The sequence below is a fragment of the Dacryopinax primogenitus genome, assembly GCF_000292625.1.
Source record: "Dacryopinax primogenitus strain DJM-731 SS1 chromosome Unknown DACRYscaffold_4, whole genome shotgun sequence".
Taxonomy (NCBI): Eukaryota; Fungi; Basidiomycota; class Dacrymycetes; order Dacrymycetales; family Dacrymycetaceae; genus Dacryopinax; species Dacryopinax primogenitus.
Genome location: NW_024467201.1, coordinates 873,662 through 887,296, shown reverse-complemented (window position 1 = coordinate 887,296; position 13,635 = coordinate 873,662). Strand labels below are relative to the sequence as shown.

At 56.0% G+C, this 13,635-nt stretch overlaps 5 protein-coding genes across 5 annotated transcripts; 3 read left to right on the top strand and 2 right to left on the bottom strand.

Moving 5' to 3' along the window:
• Nucleotides 1-562: 562 nt before the first annotated feature.
• On the top strand, nucleotides 563-2,769 carry DACRYDRAFT_105325 (DUF21-domain-containing protein; the record flags this gene model as incomplete). Its single annotated transcript, XM_040768075.1, has 9 exons — nucleotides 563-602; nucleotides 650-777; nucleotides 824-936; nucleotides 984-1,080; nucleotides 1,138-1,428; nucleotides 1,476-1,553; nucleotides 1,601-2,014; nucleotides 2,068-2,128; nucleotides 2,186-2,769. The coding sequence occupies 9 exons, from the start codon at nucleotides 563-565 to the stop codon at nucleotides 2,767-2,769; spliced, it is 1,806 nt and encodes a 601-aa protein (XP_040631156.1).
• Nucleotides 2,770-5,447: 2,678 nt separating this feature from the next.
• On the bottom strand, nucleotides 5,448-8,684 carry DACRYDRAFT_20845 (uncharacterized protein). The gene is made up of 2 exons (XM_040772110.1): nucleotides 6,536-8,684; nucleotides 5,448-6,475 (listed from the first exon to the last, which is right to left on the bottom strand). The coding sequence occupies exon 1, from the start codon at nucleotides 7,929-7,931 to the stop codon at nucleotides 7,701-7,703; it is 231 nt and encodes a 76-aa protein (XP_040631155.1). The 5' UTR covers nucleotides 7,932-8,684; the 3' UTR covers nucleotides 5,448-6,475; nucleotides 6,536-7,700.
• Nucleotides 8,685-10,253: 1,569 nt separating this feature from the next.
• On the top strand, nucleotides 10,254-11,137 carry DACRYDRAFT_48967 (uncharacterized protein; the record flags this gene model as incomplete). The annotated part of the gene is made up of 5 exons (XM_040774875.1): nucleotides 10,254-10,294; nucleotides 10,341-10,707; nucleotides 10,769-10,869; nucleotides 10,917-11,006; nucleotides 11,056-11,137. Coding segments are annotated over 5 exons (681 nt in total), but the record flags the coding sequence as incomplete, so codon positions are not given.
• A 330-nt stretch (nucleotides 11,138-11,467) lies between these two features.
• DACRYDRAFT_20844 (uncharacterized protein) lies at nucleotides 11,468-12,072 on the bottom strand. The gene has a single exon (XM_040772109.1). The coding sequence runs from the start codon at nucleotides 12,051-12,053 to the stop codon at nucleotides 11,586-11,588; it is 468 nt and encodes a 155-aa protein (XP_040631153.1). The 5' UTR covers nucleotides 12,054-12,072; the 3' UTR covers nucleotides 11,468-11,585.
• A 285-nt stretch (nucleotides 12,073-12,357) lies between these two features.
• DACRYDRAFT_20843 (uncharacterized protein) lies at nucleotides 12,358-13,163 on the top strand (the record flags this gene model as incomplete). The annotated part of the gene is made up of 1 exon (XM_040772108.1): nucleotides 12,358-13,163. A coding segment is annotated over exon 1 (685 nt), but the record flags the coding sequence as incomplete, so codon positions are not given.
• Between the last annotated feature and the right edge of the window lie 472 nt (nucleotides 13,164-13,635).

Here is a 13,635-nt window from a genome sequence, read left to right as displayed (position 1 = left end):
GTTTATTTCATCAGAGGAGTGTTGCACATGACCAGAAGTATTGACAGAGAACAATGATGATGGAATGATTGCTGTTCCAGACAAGAGAGACAGAAAAGAGAAAGAGAGACGCGTGATGACATCATTTCGCATCCTTGGCGCCAAGCCTTTCCTCACAGCGCCCAGCAACTCCGCCACAGAGAAATGAATGCAGCTCAGCATCTTGGCGTTCATATCACCGCCCCCACCCCCTCTGGGTAGGCTCAATCCTGCATTCCTCATATCAATATCCTTCATTCTTGTCTTCGAGTAACTGCACCCAGCCCGCCTAGCACTTAACACGAGCACAAGACAGAAAAGACATGCACCGTCCAAGCGCGTATCGCGGTATGAGCGTGCTCATGGCGGTTGGGAGAGCAGCACCTACCTTGGCACGCGCCTTGTTTCCCTACAGTCGACAGGATGAGGACGGAAGTTCTGGAATGCATACGTTCACAAAGAGAGACCAGCATGATGCGGGCACGTCATTCCTAAGGAGTTGAGACTTGGCTGATGTCTAGCAGCTTTCATCGTTCAAGCGGTGATGATACCCGTTCTGGTCATCCTTTCGGGAATATTTGCTGGTGCGTTCCTTGCGCTCCTGGATGACATTATACTGATACGTTGGAAGGACTCACGCTCGGGTACATGTCGCTCGACGAGACGCAGCTGCACGTTCTTTCCGTATCCGGCTCTCCAAAGCAAAAAAAATACGCTCGACAGATCATGCCTATACGAAAGAATGGGCATCTGCTTCTCGTACGTCCTCACATCCCATTTGTGCCATCGCTGATAAGGCTGTCAGACAACCTTGCTCATCGCTAACATGATCGTGAACGAGACTCTGCCCGTCGTATCGGACAACGTGCTCGGCGGAGGCGTCGAAGCTGTCGTAATCTCCACAGTACTGATCGTCATGTGCGTCTTTCTATCCCAGTCCATCGTTCAGCACTCAACGCGCGCAGCTTCTCGGAGATCATTCCCCAATCCGTGTGCTCCCGGTATGGCCTCGCTATAGGCGCGAAGATGGCCCTCCCGACGCGTTGCCTCATCTACCTGCTCGTGAGCTGCAACTTTTCCCACATATCCGGTGTGCCTCCGTCCTCACCAAATGCACAGTTCATCGTCTCCTGGCCAGTGGCCAAAGTGCTCGAGCTCATCCTCGGCCCGCACCAAGGCATCATCTACCGCCGACAAGAGCTGAAAGAGCTCATCAACATGCATCTTGCCGGTGAAGGGGGGAAAGGTGACCTTGCCGGGGATACGGTCAACATGGTTGGCGGAGCGCTGGATTTCCAGGTGAAGAAGGTCGAGGATGCGATGACCCCACTGAGCAAGGTGTTCCACCTCGAGGCGGACGCCAAGCTGGACTATGAGACGCTGGCGATGGTGGTCAAGAGCGGGCACTCTGTGGGTGCCTTCCTGCAAAGTGCGAGTGGATATTGACGGCGCAGCAGCGCATACCTATCTTTGAAACGAACAAGGAAGAAGGGCAGGAACGGATAAAGTGCCTGGGTATTCTTTTGGTCAAACAGGTGAGTCGTCCGCCAGTGGTCTCAGCGTGACGCCTAATTGTGTCTAGTGTGTCCTGCTCGATCCGGAAGATGCCACTCCCGTCCGGTCAATTCCGCTCAACAAAATCCCTATCGTGTCGTTCGACGAGCCCCTGCTGGGCATTCTGGATCGTTTTCAGGAGGGCCGCTCACATATCGCCCTCGTCTCGCGTATCCCTCGTCAACAAGAGCCACAGCTGCAAAAAGTCAACGGGGACGTCAAAGAGCACAAACAGGCGAAGGAGAGCCTGACCCGCCGATTCCTCAACAAGATTCACCTAGGTGACTCGGACAGCGAGGAGGATGAGTCCACGGCGGCCGGTGACATGGAAAAAGGAGGAAGCACGTCGGGGAAAAAGGATGCCGCAGGTAGTAGGTTTTCGAACAATCTCGAGCAGGTCATGCCCGCGGATGCGGTGCTCGATAAGGATGGCGCGGAACGCGTAAGCGATCAAGGATCGTCCGGTGTCTATTCAGGCTTCTGACATACCCGTAGTTCCTCCAGACTCTGGAAGGGAACCCTCTCGGCATCATCACGCTGGAAGATGTGCTGGAAGGTGCGTCCAGGCTCGGTCGATCACCTGCTGCGGATGGGAATACTGATGGGCCATTAGAATTGATAGGCGAGGAGATTCTGGACGAATTCGACCTCACAGGCGCACAGGCTCTCCCAGCATCGTCTTTCGTCCCAGAAGAGGCGAAGCGTGCGGTGGACGCGGCACGTTCTAGCGGGAGGGCGAAGAGGGTCGCACAGGGACTGAGGATCGTCAAGCGTGCGCAGAGTACACCGACATCTGCCACCCAGCTGGGAGAGCAAGATCAGCCCCTTGCTGGAGGGGAGGGCGAGGCGGAGACTCTGGCCACCCCCAGGCCCGCAGGAGTTGATGCCCCTGAAGCCGCTAATTCGGATACGATCGCCCCGTTAACCGAAGAACCAGAAGTCCTCGCTGGCAGCACGCACGCGTCCCTCCCTACGGAGCCGGCTGACGGAGGACAACGGCCGAGGAAGAGCGTGTTCAAGAGTTCCAATAACGAACCATGGGGAGGCCGACGACGCGCTACCGGGACTGGGACGGGGACTGGTGAGCCCGAGAGCGTGAGTGTGGGTAATCTGCATACAGATCGGCATGGGCGAGGCCCTGATAATCCCAGGGAGGGGGAAGATTTCGCTGGGCCTTCCCCTGCGGCTGGCATCTGAGGCCATAAGGAAGGGAAGAGATGCACGGGGAAGGTTGCGGAACTGGACTGACATTCCGCACGCATCTTACTCTTCGCTGGCTTCTGGCGTTGGATTCCGGATTCCGGATGGATTTCGGATTCTTGTTTTTTCACACTTGCGCTTCTGGGCCAAGCCTGTGGCAGACCGGTACCGTGCGAACGGATTCCTACATCGAGGAGTTTCATATACCCATTACAATATCGCGTTCGACAGATGGAACGTGTCCTCGGAAACGGGTGCGAACCTTGTTGCGTGCATGCATATGATCGAGGATTAGAGTAATCGCATGTATACAGTCCATGTACATTTACAGATATAGATATAGACATAGATACAGTTCGTAGCCGCACAATGGATGGACAGGACTTTTGGTCTCCGAAAACTCACAAAAGTTTACGTTACAGCCGTTACAACATGTTACAGGAGCGACGAGTGACGTTACCCCTTGGCTGGATTGGGCAACCGGGGCTCCGGTATCCGGCTGGTTGGCCCGGAGGGCGTGAAAACGGAGTTTAGGAGACTGGTTTGGGTGGACCGGGGTCAGGGTGCGAGCGTGATATGTGGAGAGTTTTATTCATTGCGGGCACGCGGGTGGGCGGATAGAGTAGAGAGTATAGAGTGGTAGTGGTTTGGAGGGAGGCAGGAGGGATGGGAGGATAGATATGGGACGATACGGTGCTGAGCGCACGTGGAGTGTCAGGAGGAGCGGGGAGCGATTGGGCAGCGATTGGGCAGCGATTGGAGAGCGATTGGGTTTTGGTATGGAAGACTGGAACGCTGGAACGTTGGAATGCTGGGATGTTACGGTTACGGTTACGGCTGCTGGAATGCATATGGCTGGAATGGGGGCGGAATGGGCCTGGAAGGTAAGGGACTGGAGGATTAGGATTAGGATTAGGATTAGGATTAGGAATGGAAGGTGGAGCTAGAGCTGGGAGCTAGTGCAGAGTGGTCCACTCACGATCGAGCGAGCGAGCCTGTCAGCCAGGAGGCGGATGAACAGGGGTAACGTGACAAAACTGCAACTCCGGAAGTTGGACTGGTTGATATCTTAACGTGAACTGAGGTTATCGATGGACCTGCCGTGGGGGATACGCTGGGTAGCTATTATTGGCGTGAGAACAAAGTTAGGCGTTACACCACCTTGGGTTGTGTGACGTGAGCCGCTCCGAGACATCCCGCATCCCGCCCCGCACCCGCTGGAGGTGGATGCATGTGGGGTGGGCTGCGTGGGAGCTGACAAAGGGAAAGAGCAACAGGGTCTCGTGAGCTCTTGTTGCTCGTTAGGCGATGCCGGAAAGAACTGCATGGCATGGTACGGGCTGGAACGACTGGAATGGGAGGAATGGGCGTGGAAGGTAAGGGTTAGGCTTAGGCTCTGGATGCTCTGACTGCTCTGGACGCTGACCGGCCAAAAGTCTACAACAGATGCAAGAGCGTGAGAACGGGGTTTAGGTTTAAGGAAAGTGTGAAAGTGTGGCGTTACACTCCGTCTTTCGTTCCCTTTTGTTGCGTGGGCTTCCGTGGCATGGCATGGCATGACGGTGACAGCGGGGCTCCGAGACATCCCGCATTCCGCCCGCCCGCCCCGCATCCGCTGGAAGTGGGAATTTAGGTGCTAAGTTATATATATAGGTTCACGTGCTGTGGTCGTCAGGAGTCGATGCCTAGACTGGCGTGGGCGTGGGCGTGGGCGCGGGCGTGGGAGCTGACAAACGGAAAGAGTAACAGAAACAGGTGCTGCAGGTGCTGGTGTTGGGTCTCGTGATCCCCAGGCCTCAGGGCGATGAGGGTTTTACAGAAGAGGGAAATAACCCGTTTGTGGTGTGTGGTGTGCGGTTGTGTGTGCTTGATCTGGCTCCCGACCCACTTTGTCCCTGAGCTAGGGGTAGTCGTCGTGAATTCCAATGGTGATTCCGATTGTAATTGTGATTCCGATTCCATTCCGAAGCGGTTGGGATTCTTACAGTTGCAGTGACGTCGTCCGTCCTCTGGCAGTGACAGGATCGGAGTAAGAAAGCTCTAGGGACAACACAGGACAGGAATGAATAGAAATGAGGGCTGGAATGGTCGGCGGGGATTAGGAGCTGCAGCGGGTGCGGGTTCAAAGAAAAGCGGGATAGAAGCAATGCGGGGTACCGGTTGGAGGTTAAAGGAGTTAAGAGGTTTAAGGGGGTGGGGGGTGAGGGGGGGCTGTGCGAGGATTATGATTGGATGAGGTGAGGTTGGTGAGATGAGATGGTAGGTGAGATGAAGTGATGGGAGATGGAGTGATTGAAGGAGGTGGAGATGAAGGTGGTGGAGAACTGGATGAAGTGATATTTAGATTGTGATGGATGTGTGATGCAAAAAAGTGGGAAGAAGAGACGATCTAGTTTCGAATTGGTCTCGCCCTGAGCACATGGACAGATCTAGACTCTAAGAAGAGTGAGGGTCTAGCCCCACTCTCGGGGATTCACTCTTCACAATGATAGAGTGGGTAAGATGCCAATTAGGATAGACGAGTGGGAGAGGGAGAGCTTTTCACTCTTTTACTCCTCTTACTCTCTCTCTCTCTCTCTCTCTCTCTCTCTCTCTCTCTCTCTCTCTCTCTCTGTGCTTACCCACAATGCACTTCACAGATGAGATTCATCTACTCATATTATCACTCCTCGACACAAACTCACTCCATAACACAGCTCAAGTTAACTCCCACTTCCTCCATCTCACACGTTCAATCCTCTTCTCTAATATCACCCTCCGATCTCCTCCAATCCCACGCCCTACAGTCCCAGCATACGCACTCCAACCACACGCGCAAGAAGATCGTTCTCTCCCTCTCGCTCTCCTCATTTCCAACCCACAGACACAGCTCGCATCCCACGTAAGAACATGCAGCATCTCCTCACGCTCACAACACGGGCCTCAAGGACGTGACTCTCCGCCGCACCTCCTTGCCGCCCTAGGCCAGATGCATAACCTCCATACTCTCCAACTCAAATGGCTAGAACTCACACCGCTCATCAGCGTCCTCTCCTCCCTTCCCCACCTCCGCAGGCTCACACTCACAGGCTCCGTCCCCCCTCGCGCAATCACTATCCAGTCACTCAAACACTGCTCGCTCACATTGGAACATCTTTCGATAGACAACATCATGAACCACGTAACGCTCTTCGAAGCTCTGATCCCACTGCTCTGTTCGGGGCATACGACGTCCATCTCCCTCCTCGGAGCGGACCAGATCCCCTCGTTCTTCCTTCGCAGGCTAGGCAAGTTCGTACCAGACGATACCCTCAAAAGGCTCTCCATACCGAGCGAATCGATGGACGCTCGAGTCCTGTGCGACTTCCTCCTTGCTCAGCGGAAATTGCGCGTGTTGGTATGCACGAGCAAGACATTCTCCGGCTTGCACCTGCCGGAAGAGGCACTCCCTTGTTTGGAGACGTTCGAAGGCCCTCTAACACCGGAGGCGTACGAACTGCTCCTCCCCCGTCGGCCGGTGAAGAAAGTCGTCATACGCCCGCTTGCATCAGGGGGGGAGGAACTGGAGAGGACCTTCCGCGCGCTATATAGGTCTGGGGCGGAAGGTGGTGTGAGGGAGTTGGGGCTGAGGGTAGCTGTGCTGGACGAGCGCATGCTGGGGTTGTTGAACGGGTTTGAAGGGCTCAGGAAGTTGAGAATAGGCGTTGTCGCTCCTTTACCTGAAGTGAGTACCCCCCGCCTTCTCTTTCCCTACCCCTTCCCGCACTCTGCTTACCCCAGCTAGGGACTCCTCGATTCCCTCCCCCAACTCCCTCTGCTCGAATCCCTCCAAATAACCCCAATAGCGGGCAAACCACTCCCTCAGCCAAACCCGCTCCCTTACCCTTACCCTTACCCGTATCCGTACCCGCTGTACGCACATCCATCGGTTCTTAGCTCTGGGACTGATGGCTTTGGTCCCAGTGCTGGTGCGAATGCGAATGCGAGCGGGAGCGGGAGTGGGAGTGGGAACGAAGGCACGGAGGTCGCCCATAAAGAGAGGGAAAGGCAAACCCTAGCAGCCCGGGCAAAAGCCCACCAACCCTTGATCCGGAAGTTGGCAGAACGCCAGCTTTTGAGAGAGGTTAGCCTGGAAGGAGTGGACTGGAGGTGGTTGGACTGGGGAGAGTGGGGGGCTTGGGGGGTTGGCCGGGGCCAGGGCCACGGGGAGGGGGTGGGGGAGGCGCTGGGGGTGGGGGAAGGGGAGGCGGAAGGGGAGGGAGAGGGGGAGGAGGAGAGAGTTGGGGGTCTGAAATGGGATGTGGGGCAGCCGGAGGCGGAGAGGCTGGGCCTGGGGGTGAGGGATGAGCGGGATGAACCAGAGCTAGAACCAGAGCCAGAGCCAGAGCCAGAGCCAGAGTCAGAGCCAGAGCGACTGGAGCTGGAGCTGGAGGTCAAGCCGGAAAAGGTCAGGCGAGAAGGAGAAGGAGATCGAGGAGATCGAGATCGGCCTCGGCCTCAGCCTCAGTCCCAGCCTCAGCCTCAGTCCCAGCTTCAGTCCCTGGCGCAGACTGAGACGGAGTTGCAGTTGGAGTTGAAGTTGGAGGGGACACGCACGAGAGTAGGAATGGGTGTGGATGGCGTTATTAGTCCAGGGCCGAGCGCCAACGCGAGTGCGAGTGCGAGTACGAGCACGAGAGTGGATGGGAGGGATAGGATGGATGGGAGGGATAGGATGGATAGGATGGATAGGAGGGATAGGATGGATGGGACGGCGGGCAAGGAGGGGAGTGCGTGCGATGCGGTCGTGGGTGCTCCTGCTGCCGCTGGGAGTGGGAGTGGGAGTGGGAGTGGGAGTGGGAGTGGGAGTGCGAGTGCGAGTGCGAATGGGTATGTGAACAGCCCCATGAGTATGAGTATGAGTGCGACCACGCCCACGACGAACGGGAAGGGAACGACAACGACGACAGCTATAATGACACCGACGACGGCAACGACAGTGACAGTGAGGGCCACGGGCACAGCGAACAAGATTGCGAACGGGATTGTGAACGGCGTGTATTCTTTTGGAGCAGGATCAGCCTCGGTCCTTGTAGCGCCGTCAGCAGCATCAGCGACAGCCCCATCAGCGTCAGCAGCATCAGTCCCTTCAGCAGCAGCAGCGTCAGCAGCATCAGTCCCTTCAGCAGCAGCAGCAGCATCAGTCCCTTCAGCACCAACCCCAACCCCTACAGCAGAGGGACTCCCAACCGACCCAGGACCAAAAGACCGAAAAGAAAAAGACCCAGAGGCTAAAGCACGGGAACCAGAAGCTCGAGAAGCTCGCGGATCCCGAGAACCTAGAGAGTTGATCGACCGCGACCGGGAGCGGGGGGAGAAACGGGAGTCGAGGGAGTCGAGGGAACCGATGGAGCGCGGGAAACGGGAATCGAGAGAGCCTGAACGGAAGTGGGAGTCTCGCGAGCCGAGGGAGATGAGGGAGCGGGAGCCGAGAGAGCTCAGAGATAGAGATAGGGAGAGGGAAAGGGAGAGGGAAAGGAAGGCGAAGGCTTTGGCAGAAAGACGCGAGGGGGAGGTGAGGGAGGGGATTGGGGCTGCTACATGAGCGGTACGCGTGCTGTGAGCGGTGAACCGTGAGCGGGCATTGTGGTCGCCCTAGGGGGAGATCGGAGATTAGCGCTCGATGATGGTGACGGTGACGGTGTGGTGACAGTGAGGAAGAGGAGCGAGGACTGAAAATCCCTCAACTACACGGACGCCATATCTTGATAGGGGGAACAACGACAACGACGCCCATGACGACGACGACAACAACAACAGCGACCCCTCAGGGTCGAAAGCGCCCATCGCCCAGCGTTATGCCCATAGCATTGGGTTATGAGCAATGGGCAATGGGCAATGGGCAATGAAGGGCTGGTGGTTGGGGGTTGGTGGGTGACTCGACCGGACATTTTTTTGTTTATCGGAGGTAATGAATTTATCTGTTCACGACTCTTGGGCTAGGGGTGTGTGAGCGGGTAACTATGTTCTGGTGCATATGGTGCATATGGCAAGTGCGCGTATGGAGCATCTGGGGCATATGTACCATGCATGGCCAGACAGCCAAGCCAAACACTCCCCTTTCAACATTCCTCAACATCAGCAATTTCAACCCTCGGACTCGACTACTAGTGCAGGTACTCATACTCTGGAATCCAGTGTACAGTGAGACGCCGGGATCTCCCACTTGAGGGAGTGAGTGCCCACCTGACCTGGAAGAGGAAGTGTGGAACGCTTGGACCGCGGGAATATGTTGGGCGGTTGGTGCCACAGCTGGGGTGTGGGGATATGGGATCGACACTTGTTGTACCATCGCCTGAGCGCAGTGCATAGCGACAATACCGGTGTTCGATGACGCCCTCCGGTATGCACATGTACGTACATTGCATAGCTGCGATCACGGTGTTATAAAGTACCTGCCACCCCCGCTCGATCTCCTCTTCCCAGTTAGGCACTCTGATACGCGTAGCAGAAGCCAACAAGCCGCGGCTTTCGAATCAAAGCGGAGATGTCGGGCGGAGAGCCGGCAGGCTTGAATTAGCAGCAAAGGGGTGCCAGCAGACGTACTGCGAGAGGGGGGATTGATCTACCGCTGTTTGGGTTTGTAGGCGATTCCTGTTGCCTGGAAGTCTTAGGGGTATTGTTATGTTTATGAGATTGCCATATTGGTGTTTACTGTTGGGAGTCAGTTGATATCAGATTAATTGTTGGATAAAATGTTCATGTTTGTCAGCGCTGTATAAAGCGGTTGCGTGCGCAAGGGGATTGGTCGGCGATACCGCTCCGTCCCTGTGTGAAATACTTGCACAAGACTGTCTGTCCACTTGGGGGGATTTCCACTCTTCAACATCTAACCAACATCTACAATTCAACAATGTCAAAGAAACCGCCTATTCCTGCTCTGTCTGTGCTTTCGTTTCATGACGACTCCCCGCCTCTGCAGCCGTCGACAGAGCGCAGGCCTGACGTGCCCCCGCTCGACTTGGATGACCGGTCCAACAACCTCGGTGGGAACGCCAGCGCTGGCGGGAATGGGAATGGGCTCAATGCGATAGATCATTACCCTTCGGTAGAGGACTCTCCTCCTGCGCAATCGACACCCCGCCAACCAGGACAGGACACCCCTCCTCGCATGCGTAGGCCGCACAACGGTTTCCAGACCCCGCCGAGTCAGGGCAGCCCCTCGACTTCCCGTGTCGCTTCTCCAAGACTGGAGCTCCCGGCTACGCCGTACCACACGCATGTGCTCCAGGTGACGCAGAGTAAGGAGGTGGATGGGGATGGGCTCCTTAGGGGCCCGACGAAGTTTACGGAAAGGCTCGAGGCGGGCGAGTTCCCGAGGCATAGGCTTAGGACGCGGATGTTGGGTGAGTGCGCTCCTGGTTGGGTTGGATGTTGCTGATGCATTATAGACGAGAATAAGATACCTATCGTTATCGGTATGACTGGTCTCCTGCTCCCTGATGTGAAGCTAATAATCCTCAGTTGCCTGCGGCTCGTTCTCCCCTCCTACATACCTGCATCTGTGGGCACTTACACATCGTTCATTTACCAATCTTACCGGTCTGCAGGCGCATGTTCGAGATGGCCAAAGATACGATCCTCGAAGATGCCAAATACGAAATCATGGGCGGGTACTACTCCCCCGTCTCAGACAGGTACAAGAAGTCCGGGCTCGCGCCCGCCCTGCACCGTGTGCGGATGTGCGAGCTCGCGGTCGAGTACACCTCTACTTGGCTCATGGTCGACGCTTGGGAAGCGACGCAGGACGAGTACCAGCGCACGGCGATCGTTTTGGAGCACTTTGATGCTGAGATCAATAGGGACGGAGGGGTGCTCATGGCTGATGGGTCGAGGAAGAGGGCGAAGATCCTCCTGCTCGCGGGAGGGGACTTGATCGAGTCCTTTGGACATCCGGGCGTGTGGGCAGAGGAGGACGTAAGCGTTTTGTTCTCTTGAGATTCCAACTTGAACTTGGGCGATCTGACGGTTGATACAGCTCCAAATCATCCTCGGCCGCTTTGGGTGCATCATCGTTGAGCGCACAGGCTCAGACGTATGGGCCTTCCTACTCTCCCATGACATTCTCTACCAGCACCGGTATGCTTCCCGCCCCCTGTCGGCGAGCCCGTGCTGACCAGGAACAGGGGCAACGTCATCGTCGTGAAACAGCTCATTTACAACGACATCTCTTCTACCAAAGTCAGGCTGTTCGTACGTCGCGGGATGAGTATCAAGTGCGTTCATTCTGTCCATCTTGCGTATGCGATGCTGATTAGATTCTAGGTACCTCCTGCCTAACTCGGTCATCCAGTATATTTATTCCAATAGGCTGTACGGGCACAACCCCGATGCGTACCCTACATGACCTCTCAGTGTCCAGATATGCGTGAGCTTGAGCTGCTGTGGAGGTTAGGGGGGCACATAGACATGTACGGCTATGTATTTGGTGTATTTTGTTGGGTGTGGGGACTCCGGAGGATAATGTACTTATTCGTTGACGGCAATCCGTTCGCAGAGTCGAGCAAGAGTGCAGCAGGACCAAAGCGCAGTACAATTACACGCAAAGCTGACGGTGTATCTAGCGTACATCTTGTGGGTGTGGATGTGCGGGTGTTGGGTGATTACAGATGACAGATGTGGTGAATGTGGTTGAGGATGTGGGTAAGGGGTAACAGTGAAAAATGAGGTAATACAAGCTAGCGCGTGCTCTAGCTGTCCCGTCAAGGTATACAAACCAAGGAAGCAGACCAGAAGAAATTCGTTACTGAGAAAAAGGGGGAAAATGCACCAAAACAGGTCTATCATCAACAAGGTCAAGGTTTGCTCCCAACCGAAGGGGTCGAAGAAGACGCAGCCGCAGCACGCATCTCGTCCATCTTGTCATACAACGCCTGGATTGCGGTATGCTGGCGCTGGTAGTCACGGACGATGGGCTCCATCTGCTCAGGGGAATATAGTTTAGGATCATCGAGTGGCCTCCGTCCAGCGGCAACATCCTCATATATCTGCTTTTGCTGAACGATCTTGGCATACGCCTCGACGTATCTGCTGTACTTTCGAAGGGACTTGATAAGCAGCTGGTCCTCTGTGGGCGGGGAACTTGGCAGGGGATGCTCAGAGACAGCGGATGGTGCTACATCGGTCGCCGGCCTAGGCTTAGGATCGACTATCGTCTCGGGTTTGGTTTTGGGCTTGGGCTCAGATTTGGGCTCAGATCTGGGCTCAGGCTTTGGTTTGGTAGAAACGGTGACACGTGTGGAGGTGCTTGGGCCAGCATCCATGTTGACGTCCTTGGCAGGAGCAGAGCGGACAGTCTTACGGCGCACAACGCGCCGTGTTTCCTCATCACGGTCATCGTCACTGGACGTATAATCAGGTCGCTTGCGCTTGCCCTTGTCGGCCACGGCTGGGCGGGTAGGGGGTTCGCGTTTGGATGACTCGCCATTTGTTGCTGGCTTTGCAGGCACCCTCTCCTTGGCCACAATCGGAGCAGTAGTGCTGACCCTCGGACGCGTGTCCTCTCTGAGCATCGGCTTCTTCGCCGCGGCTACCGTCTTCATCTTCTTCACCGGCGTGGGGTCGTCGTCGTCTTCGCTGTAATCCACCTGCTTGCGTTTCGCTGCCTTCTTCTCCACAAGGGTGTCGGGCTTCTTGATGACAGGTTTAGGGTCGGCAGGACGCCGCTCGCGATCACGTTCAGCGAGGGGTGCTTCCTTCTTCTCCTTGACCAGAGGTTTGCGCTCCAGAGATGAATTCTCCTTCCGTTCCTTGGTCACAGGTAAGGTCTTGCGTTCACGTTCACGGTCACGTTCCCTTTCCAAGGAAGAATCCTCTTTCCTCAAAGCGGCGGGTTTTTTGATTGGAACATCCCCCTTCTCCCGCTCCTTCTCCTGTTCCTTCTCTTTCCTCACAGAAGTAACAGTGGCGGCAGACACAGGAGGCCTGGAATTAGACGCCGAAGCTGGGGTAGACACCACGCGCTCGTCCCGGGCCGTAATCTCCTTCTTGGCCTTCTTTGGCACCTTATCTTCCGTCTTGCGTTTCTTGGCCTCACGGTCCTGTTCAGCAAGATCATCATCCGCAGCGCGTTTTTTGCGGACTTCCGGTTCTTTGACCTTCACTTCAACAGTATGGGGCTTGCTGAGCGCAGAGGCAGGGCGGGAGATGTCAGCTCCAGGACGAGCATCCGAGGGACGCACTGCGCGCTTGCTCTGCACTTTGTCCGGTGTATCGAGCTTGATGGCTATCGACGATGAAGTGGCGGGAACAGAAGGGGCAACGGGGACAGATGTCGGAGGTCGTACAGGCGCTTTTTCCTTATCCTTATCCTTTTCCTTGAGCTTCGAAGCGGAGGACACGGTAGGCTTTTCGTACGTCGCCACGGGCGTGACAGATTTGGACGGTGTAGCTTTAACAGAGCCAGGGTACTTCGACTTTGCTGCCGGCAGTGGTGCAGGGGCGGGTGCGGGCTTAGTAGGCGTGCGGGCTGGTGGCTCATCCTCCAGCTCACCTTCTTCCATATCTTCCCTCAGGGGTTCAGGTTTAGATAGCGCCTTGCGAGCGAGAGGAGCAGAAGAGGAACTGGACGTGGTAGAGGCAGACGCAGAGGTAGGCTTTGAGCTGACTTTGCTATCTTTCCCCTTGGCAAGTCCTCCACGGAAACTCGAGGAGAGCGTACCACCGATGGCGATGCCGGATGAGGTGAGCATGGGTGCATTGGATTGGGAGGCGGGCGCGCTGGAGCCAGAGCTGGAACTGGGCCGGGAGGCAGGTACGATGATGGGTGCTGGTACGGCCTTCTCCTTTCCCTTCGGGGTGGCATCGTCCTTCGCGGGGGTAAGAGTAATTTCTGGCTTTGCGGGC